Below are 9,369 nucleotides of genomic sequence, written 5' to 3' on the forward strand. Positions count from 1 at the left end.
GGGTTGGGGCGGCGGGAGGCCGGGGCGGCGGCAGCGGGCGGGCGGCGGGCGGGCGGAGCGGGGCGCTCCGGGCGCTGACATTTGCAGGCTGCCCTCCTGATTGGTCCCCGTGCCGAGCTGCTCACGGGTTCATTGAAGTGTTAAGCACCTCCCCGTCTCTCTAAAGGACATTATAATGCAAGAGACCCCCTTTTTAACCACACACCGAATTTTCTTTCATTTAGACGATATATATATATATATATATATATATCTCATATCTTATATCTATTTTAAATAACTTAAGGCCGCTAAAATTTGGGGGGGAACAGCCTTCGCCCTGGAGCGGTGCGCGATGCTGTCTCACGCCGACCTCCTGGACGCCCGTCTCGGTGAGTTTCCCCCGGCACCCCCCCGCCCCGCGGCGGCTGCACCGGCGGCAGCGAGTGGGGAGGAAGCCGGGGCAGGAAATTGACAATTTGTTCCTTATTTTACCTTAATGCGATCTAAATGGGCTAATTCCTTTAAAAGTAATTGTACTGTATTAAAGTTTAATTTGATTTAACATAAAAAAGAAGAGGGAGTGAGACCTACGGAGTATGTAGATCTACAGCGAGTTGTGGATCATTTAATTTTTTTCTCCCCTGTTTATATATATATATACCTACACATTATTATTATTATTATTATTATTATTATTTTAGGACAGATGAGCTCGATAGTGTTTACGGAGTTCTAGGTGGCCTCTTCCTGCTCGTCTGTTCGCTTTTCTCCCTCCTTCTTTTCCTTTTTTAAAAAAAGAGAAATATCTGTATTCGTCTATTTACGGCTATTCGTGAGTTTGTTTAGAATAAAGGAGAGAGAAGAGGCGAAAGATCGGCTAGACAGACCGAGATCCCCGCGCATCTGTCGGAGAGGTAATGCTCCCGGCAGCAGGGTGGTTCGAGCCTTATTTCTTTCTCTCCGTCTCTTTCTCTTACCAGCTCCGCTGGAAAACCCAAGTTGAACCCGGTAAAACTTGCCCTCCCCGTCTTCCCTTCCCCTGATCTCGCATGGGGAGGCCGGACAGGGAGCTAGTTATTTCAGCAGGAAGAGGTGTAAAGTTTTCCCTCCTCTGCCCGGGTTGCGCTGGGCCGGGGTCTCTGTGCGTCGCGGAGCCGAGCAGGGTTGAGGGTCTGGCGGGCAGCTGGGGGGCGGCAGGGCGGAGGCAGTGGCGGTGGCTGGATGCCTCTCGCCAGCTCAATGCGTTGGAAAGCGGCTCTGATGGATCCATGCCTGGCAGCAGGGGAGTCACTGCCGCTCCTTTGCTTCCGCAGGGATGAAAGATGCGGCTGAGCTGCTGGGACATCGGGAGGCGGTGAAGTGTCGGCTGGGCGTAGGGGGCTCGGATCCGGGGGGACACCCGGGAGACATGCCTCCCAACTCGGACACGGTGGAAGGGACCACCCTGCTGCCGGGGGACGACATCACCACGGTGGGATCCAACCCCAGCTCCCTAGCCGTCAGCGCCAAAGACGCCGACAAGCAGCAAGGCCAGCAGGGCGGTCAGAACCCCAGCCAGGCCGGGCAGCAGCAGGGGCAGCAGAAGCAGAAGCGGCACCGCACCCGCTTCACGCCGGCGCAGCTCAACGAGCTGGAGAGGAGCTTCGCCAAGACTCACTACCCGGACATCTTCATGCGGGAAGAGCTGGCCCTGCGCATCGGCCTCACCGAGTCCCGGGTGCAGGTATGAAAAGCCGCCCCCGCGCAGTGCCCACCGGCCCTTCCCCAGTCACACCGACGGCGCGGCACAGCCGGCCGGCGGCGAGTCCAGTCACGACGGGGAGGGGGGGGTGGGTGCCCCAAACCTCAGCCCGATGGCGGGGAAAGTAATCCAGTCCTGAAAGCAACAGTTTGGCCAGGAAGCCTTGAAAACAGACATCCCTCGCCTCTCTTTCCGCAAAGCTGTCGCCTTGGGGTGTCCCCTTGTCCTCTATCCTCCCCACCAACAGCGCGGTGGTCCCGAGCGGGGCACGGGCTGAGCTCCACGGCCCGACCGCGGCAGAAAGAAGTCCGGGGAGGCACAGCCTTAGAGGAGCGAATCTCAGCCCTCGCAATAGCCCGGCACTAAGAGTCGAGCCGAACCGCCGGGCAGTGACCGCCGTTCCACCATGGAGTGCCGGTGGCCGCGGTGCCGCTGTCCAGGGTACTGCCGGCGGCACTGCCGCGGCACCGCCGGGAAGAGGCGTCCGCCAGAGACGCCGGCCGTGAGGGCCAGAGTGGAAGGCGCGGGAAGGCACATCGGCTCATGAAAAGGCACTTACGTAAAAGGCAGTTGTATCTGAACTCGGAGTTTCCCCATACTGGCTTTTAAAAAGCCTGAGGACGGCGGGGGTAGCGAGTGTCTTCAACACCTAGGGTGTACTTTGTTTTCTAAAGCATATATATCTACATAGTACTTAGACACACACATATATACATATATTTGCACACAGGACCAGAGGAAACTATTTAGGCAAATAAACGCAAACAAAATTAGGAAAAGGGGTAGAGGGATCAAAGCGCTACACTGCTCAGATGTAGCTTTTGTGTTCACAAGGTTATTTTGGTGACTTTCTAGGCGAGTCCATCCCCAAGAACGAAAGCCTGCACAGTAGAAGTACTTGTGGGATGTGCATCCCAGCTCAGTACAGCCGGGACTGCCGCCGCACTTTACAGCGGTCTCTGTTCAAAATCCCTCTCGGCAAGCATAGGCTCCTCAGCTAAATAAAGACATGTCAAGAGAAATCCCTAAATGAACGTTTTAATGAACAAAACCAGATTCCATTCTTGAATGTGACAGAAAAAGCACGTCTGCTTTTAAAAAGTAAAACAATTTGACTCTGTCTTCACAGAACTATAATTAGTTTAAATTAAGAAAGAAATTAGATTCACAAATAAAATATAATTGGACAACTGACTCTATGAAAAAAAGAAAACGAGGTCTATTAAACTTTATTGGGTTTCTCAAAGGTTAATGATACCAATTTCAATATTAGGAGTGTGGTAAATGAAGTAAAATATAAAATGGAAACAGTTATTTTCTAACAGCACATCAAAGAAATTCGTAGGAAGAAAGACAAAATGTTTTAATGGCCTTGGCATAATCTTAAACCAATGCTAATAGCTCGAGACTGCTGATAAAAACAGTTTAATAGAGTGGCAATTTAAATATTTTTTACAATAATGTTCTGTAGTTTAAAAAGTAATCAGATCAACATAACCTTCTTAATTAACACTTCAAAATGATTAACATTATGTAATCTAAGGAAAAAAATATTTAATGTATTTACTTCACAATCCAATGTATCACTGCTCCTTGACCAAATTTAAATTAAATAGTAATTGGTTTATGTTCTTACAAGAGTACTTTACAGTTTTCTTTATAGTTAACAGATTGCCTACATATTCCTTCCAGGACGTGGGCTCCACACTGATTAAGGGATGCTCCAAATACTTAATTTATAGCTGCTGTATATATTTTTAAGGGTTTTAGATGCTAGGATAAATCACCACTTTCTTCATTTTAGATCTGTATTTAATGTATATGATACATTTAAATAATTATTAAAGTGGCTGATGCTTAAACGGGAGTCCAATTCCACATCTGACATTGCTCTGCTTTTCAGGCTGCTGTAATAAAACCATTCTTTTTATAGCATGCCATTATTAGAAACCAATTTCAGAATTATTTATAACCTAGAATGGCTTATTAAGCAGCAATGCGAGAATCATGCAAATTACGCGATCAAATGCAATATAATAAGCATAATCATTAGTCTCTAGCACGGATTAATTAACTTTCAATATTTTATTTACATAAAAACCAAATCAGTGAAATAACTTCTGCACAGTCAGGCTTGCCTTCCAATATTTTATATGAACAAAAATAATGTGCTGTAATTCCATTGACCGTGTCCCCCACAATGGTCCCGTCACCTGCCACATCTTAATAGGGGACAAGCTGAGAGTATTTTCTAGTTTTCTAATGGAATGAGAAATTGCATTTTCTTTCTCTCCCAGCACTATTAAAGTGTAATGAATTCGGCCTAGAGTTCACGGCTGGCTGATCGAAATGAACCTGAGATCTGAGCTTTAATACAGCTCTCCAGATTTCCTACCAAATCTTCACATTAATCATCCGCTGGATTCCAATGAGATCTTCATAAAGCTTCTGCTCCTAAAAAAAAAAAAAAAAAAAAAAAAAAAAAGAGAAAAAGAAAAACTAAAATGATTTTGTCTCTCCTTTCTTTTGCTTTCTCTCTCTCACCCATTTATAGCTGGGGAATTAAATGGGCTATATATTTTAAAATACATTTACAGTATGTCTATATTACTGTAACAGCAGATATCATCAAGGTAGATTTTTAGATTCCAAACTCCATTAGATTCTCACTGTTGTATTAATAATTTTCAGGGGCTAGTTGCATTTTAAAAGGAGTCCAAAGTTGCCAAACGCTCATGGTTAATATATTTCTAGAGTTGTCATGTGTGCATTTTCAAAATCTCCCCCAGGTTTTCCCTGCATTTTAATCTGTCATGCACCAGTTTTCAATTGGAAACATTCACATTTTAAAAGCATATGCAGCGTAGCTATGAGCTTTAGGCGATCAGACCCGATGGAGATTCTTTACACCACCAGCAAACCATGAAACATAAAAAGATTTTGTAGCCGCAATTTAACTATTAACCCTAAAACATAATTGAACGCGATTTTTAGATTATTCATATTATATTTAGCTCCCTCACGGCTGCTCATTCCCGCTAATGGGCATCTGCCTTTCTCAGTCTGGGTACGGAGCCTGAGACTGTGGAATCCGGCAGGTCGGGGCACTGCGTTCCCTTGGATTTCAGGTGGACGCGGTTTTTCCCGGCTCATGACTGTCTCGGTTGCTTTCGGCTGCGGTGAGACGAGACCCATCAAGTCAGCCCTGACACGGTGCCACCACGGGCATCAGCTCACCTGAACCACTGCTGGTTTTGTTGTTTTGCATTTGGTTTTGTTACGTTTTGTTTTTTCAAACCCAAATGCGGACAGTTTGGCGCGGGCGTTTCCTGCCCCGGACCCCGGCGTCACCGGGCGAGAGAGCTGGCCCCGATGGCGGCTCGGGAGCGCGTCCACGCCAAGGCTGGAGCCGTCGGCCGGTGTTTTGGGTTTTTTTAATTTGTTTTTCGGGGAGAGGCCAGGCTTCTCTCCCGGACCCTCCCGCCAAGGGAGGGAGGCCGCAGGCGGCTTAGTGCCGGGAGGGACACATCGCTTAGTTTCGTTATAAAAAGTGCCACCGGTTTCTTTAACCCGTGACGGGGACACGTCTGGGGCTGCGGGTGTGAGGCTCGGGGGGGCGGCGGGAGCCGGGGCGGGGGTCCCGCGGGGGCTGGTGGTGGCTAACGGAGCGTGTCGCTGCCCGCCGCCCGCAGGTCTGGTTCCAGAACCGCCGGGCCAAGTGGAAGAAGCGCAAGAAGACCACGAACGTGTTCCGCGCCCCAGGCACGCTGCTGCCCACGCCGGGGCTACCGCAGTTCCCCTCAGCGGCCGCCGCCGCCGCCGCCGCCATGGGCGACAGCCTGTGCTCCTTCCACGCCAACGACACGCGCTGGGCCGCCGCCGCCATGCCCGGCGTGTCGCAGCTGCCGCTGCCGCCGGCGCTGGGACGGCAGCAAGCCATGGCGCAATCCCTGTCCCAGTGCAGCCTGGCGGCCGGGCCGCCCCCCAACTCCATGGGGCTCTCCAACAGCCTGGCGGGCTCCAACGGCGCCGGGCTGCAATCCCACCTCTACCAGCCCGCCTTCCCCGGAATGGTGCCCGCCTCCCTGCCCGGCCCCAGCAACGTGACGGGCTCGCCCCAGCTCTGCAGCTCCCCGGACAGCAGCGACGTGTGGCGGGGAACCAGCATCGCCTCCCTCCGCCGCAAAGCACTAGAGCACACAGTCTCCATGAGTTTCACTTAATGGCCGGCGCCGCGCCTCGCCCCGCGCCGCCCCCGCCGCCGCCGCCTGGCCCTGCGCCCCCGCCTCGCCCCGCGCCCCCGCCTTCTCCCACCCGACTTACCAGGGAGTCGACTCAGGATCTGAAATCAGACACCAACAGACTGGTTTGTGGGCCGAGAAACATCCCCCGACCCTCCCCACACCCCCTCCGCCCTCGCGCACCCCCGTGCCCCGCGGTCCGCCCTGCCGGCCGGCGGGAGCACTCCCGGCCGCCCCGAGCCCGGCCCTGCCTCCCTTCGTCGCCAAGACCCGACTCTCCCGCCAGGCGCCCGACTGGCTTTGGCTTTGCAAAGAAATGCATTTTTGGTTCTGTTTTCATAATTTTTATGGTTTATTTAGGTGCGGCGACTTGCTGCCGGCCCCCTCCGCTGCGAGGGCGCCGTCGGGGGGCGGCCGGGCGGGCTCGCGAAACGGCACGGAGACCCCAGAGGGAATCAAATCCATTTTGATTAAGCATTGATGAGCGCGAGCGAATGAGATGGGGAAAAAGGAAAAAAAAATTAAAAGCTTCTTTTTGTAAAACACAAAGGGGATAAAAGGGGGAAAAAATAAGCGCGCAAGAGCGCTTCCCTTTTTAGGATCTTTGATTTCGTGACAGTTGAGTTGCCGATCCTCCCTACCTTTATTTACGCATTTATTTACGTTCCTGCTGCTATTTTCCCTCCGCAGCGCCGGCGGAGGCGCCGTCGCGCCCCCTGCCCCGCCTGGCACGGCTCGGCCCGGCTCGGCTCGGCCCCGCGGCCCGCCCGCCTGCATGTGCCGGTCACCCCGCCGCAGGGCAGGGCCGCTGGAGGAATGAACAAACGATGTGAAATAGGATGTTTTGTGTAGATAAAGCATTCTTGTTACATACTGGTCGATTCGTGATATGTTTTAACTTATTGTCTGTGCTTATTTATTGAATTTTGGGTTACTTAATAAATGTTTGAGCTAATATAAAACATATTACTTGACTTTTCCGGACACGTTTATATCAAGTTAATGTGAATGGATAAATAAAATCATTTTCAGTATGTGATATGAAGAATTATAGATTTTGATGTGGCGTGTGAGATATGAGAGGTGTCTTCAACTGCAGGCAAAAAAAAAAAAAAAAAAAGACAGGACTTCCTTCTGTGGTATTCACTGAGTCCTTTGTCACAAGTTTGGGGATAGTTTGCTTGCTTATCTTTGCATTGATGCCTTTCACTTGTCACAATTTTAATACTTCATGATTAATAAACTTTTGTTAATCTTTCTGTGTGGTTGGCCTTTAAACTGAGAGTAATAAGAAGTTCTGTGGTGAAGAACGGCAGGGGCGAGGGGTGCGGGGGAGCAGGACAGCGGGAGGTGGGGCAGGCGGGCAGCGGAGGGGTGCTTCATTTTTTCCGCATGTGAAACGGAGGCACGGTTGCTGGCGAAACAAACCCTGCGGAAGAGAAAACTCTCGGTTTACTCCCAGGCAAACTTTGACATGGCGGCAAAAGGAAGTGCAGGACATCGGCAAGCATGTACAGCCAGGTTTGGGCTTCTTTTTTTCTTCTTCCCCCCTCGCCCTTGCCTTTTATGCAATGCACTGAGATCTCTTCTCCTTGTACATCAATTACACACCTCTTAATTACACACCTGAGAGTGCCTGGCTCCATACGCATCCGCAGAAGGGTCCTTGCATGCTCCAAAGTGCATATTACGTATGCATATTTAATTTAAAAAAGAAATAAAAGCAGAATAAATTATTGGTGATCCAGACCATGAGTGAGTCCTCTGGGGGTCACCTGAGAAAGCAGCCCTGCACCCTTCTGCAGGAGCCAGCTCCTGCAGATGCTGAAACAACCCAGGATGCTCAACCTAAGATAGTCCAGGCTAGGCAAGATAGGTCCCATACCACAATCTACACCATGGTAGCACCTGGGATAAGAAGTCACCATGTCCTCTCTCTCTCCTTGCAGCCCTCCCTGTATGCCCCAGCCCAGCCTTGGGCAGAGTAGCTGCCCCTCTGTACCCAGGCTTAGCTCTGAGTTTGAAGTTTGTAAGCAGTTTAGATCGGCCACCAAAGCTGTGGTCCCACAGGGTGCCTATGGGGCAGGGCTGGTCAGAGTTCCTCCAGCCTCCCTATCCCAGGTGTGGGAGGACCAGTGGGAATGGCAGCCCAGCTGGAATGTCCCTTGGTCTTCCCAGTTCCACAGCAATCTCTTCCCCGTGCTGTGGCCTGCCAGGAGGGCAAACAGGTCTCCACTTCCATGCAGAAGAATGCAAATCTCACTCTACTTCTTTCCAACGTTTGGAAGGTTGTTTACAAGCATGCAATTTTTACAGCTGCTTTGTGTTACTATAAGCAAGACAGCTTTATGATATAGGAATGTCGTAAAGTGTGGTATGGAAGATCTTTAAAAAATATGTGCTTTTTAATGGTGGAGAAAAACGCTTGCTCTGGTTGGGGGCAGGGGATTGAGACACAACCTGTAAGATCCAATTCTTGACACTGAACATTGCAGTGCTTTGTCAGGGGCCTTACAAATGTCCTTTGGCTTAATGCTCACTTCTAAAACATCTGCCATTTCCTCCATATTCTAATGCAACTGTAGTCCTGCTTATGAGCAAAGCTTTTCTATCCTACCCAACTTTGATACAAATTTGATTTGTTTCCATAGCAATAGTTCTTTGTGTTCCGAGTCCTGGAGATTTTTGAAATTATATGTACCCATAACACCTGCTGAAGCTTTACAACATAAAACATCTAAGCTGATGCTCTTATGTATTTAACATGGGTGAAAGGAAGGGAACCACAGGTTTCATTCACATACGTTACAGTTTGGATGTGAATTATTTTATTATAAAATCTCGCTCGTGCTGATGTTAAAAGATAAAAATTAAACAGCACTGAGCAGTTCTATCTAACACCATGAACAGCTTTGCTTCATTCACGTAAAGTGATCAAAATAAATGAGTGAATTCCATATAAATTGAGAGGGAACAGTTATGCTGAATAACAATTAGCCTATTACTGACTAAGTAGCTAACACCAGGCACTGGGGCTGTTACAAGCCGGGCTTATTTGCTTATGTTAAGGTGCATTTTCTCCTTAAGCAGTTCCACCCAGTGTGTAAGTAGACTGAGATTTATGTTCTTATGTATGGATTAATTTCCGCACTGGCACATATTCGTGTAACTCTCTAAACACAACATCACCCTTAATGTCTAAGGAATATACATAAAGATAATGTCACTGAACCTTTCATTTGCTCTCTTGATGAAATGTTTTGACACACTCTCTCTCTTCCCTTCCTCTGCTTAAATCTCCATGGAAGGCAGAATCTGCTCTTACCCACTGCTAGAGATTGCAATCACTGAGCAATTACTAATATGGGAAGAAAGTTTGTGCAAGGCAAGGGATCAGGTAACACT

The 9,369-nt window shown here is 49.3% G+C and overlaps 1 protein-coding gene and 1 long non-coding RNA gene across 2 annotated transcripts; one reads left to right on the forward strand and one right to left on the reverse strand.

Moving 5' to 3' along the window:
* Positions 1-215: 215 nt before the first annotated feature.
* On the forward strand, positions 216-7,221 carry OTP (orthopedia homeobox). Its single transcript, XM_027635373.1, has 3 exons — positions 216-371; positions 1,296-1,705; positions 5,416-7,221. Exons 1-3 carry the CDS (start codon positions 335-337, stop codon positions 5,944-5,946), a joined length of 978 nt encoding a protein of 325 aa, XP_027491174.1. The 5' UTR covers positions 216-334; the 3' UTR covers positions 5,947-7,221.
* Positions 3,794-6,142, reverse strand: LOC113943518. The gene is made up of 2 exons (XR_003526358.1): positions 6,047-6,142; positions 3,794-4,177 (listed from the first exon to the last, which is right to left on the reverse strand). It is a non-coding gene; the product is annotated as an uncharacterized LOC113943518 (long non-coding RNA).
* Positions 7,222-9,369: the final 2,148 nt, after the last annotated feature.

This window comes from Corapipo altera, unplaced genomic scaffold, assembly GCF_003945725.1.
Source record: "Corapipo altera isolate COAL_440 unplaced genomic scaffold, ASM394572v1 61411, whole genome shotgun sequence".
NCBI lineage: Eukaryota > Metazoa > Chordata > Aves > Passeriformes > Pipridae > Corapipo > Corapipo altera.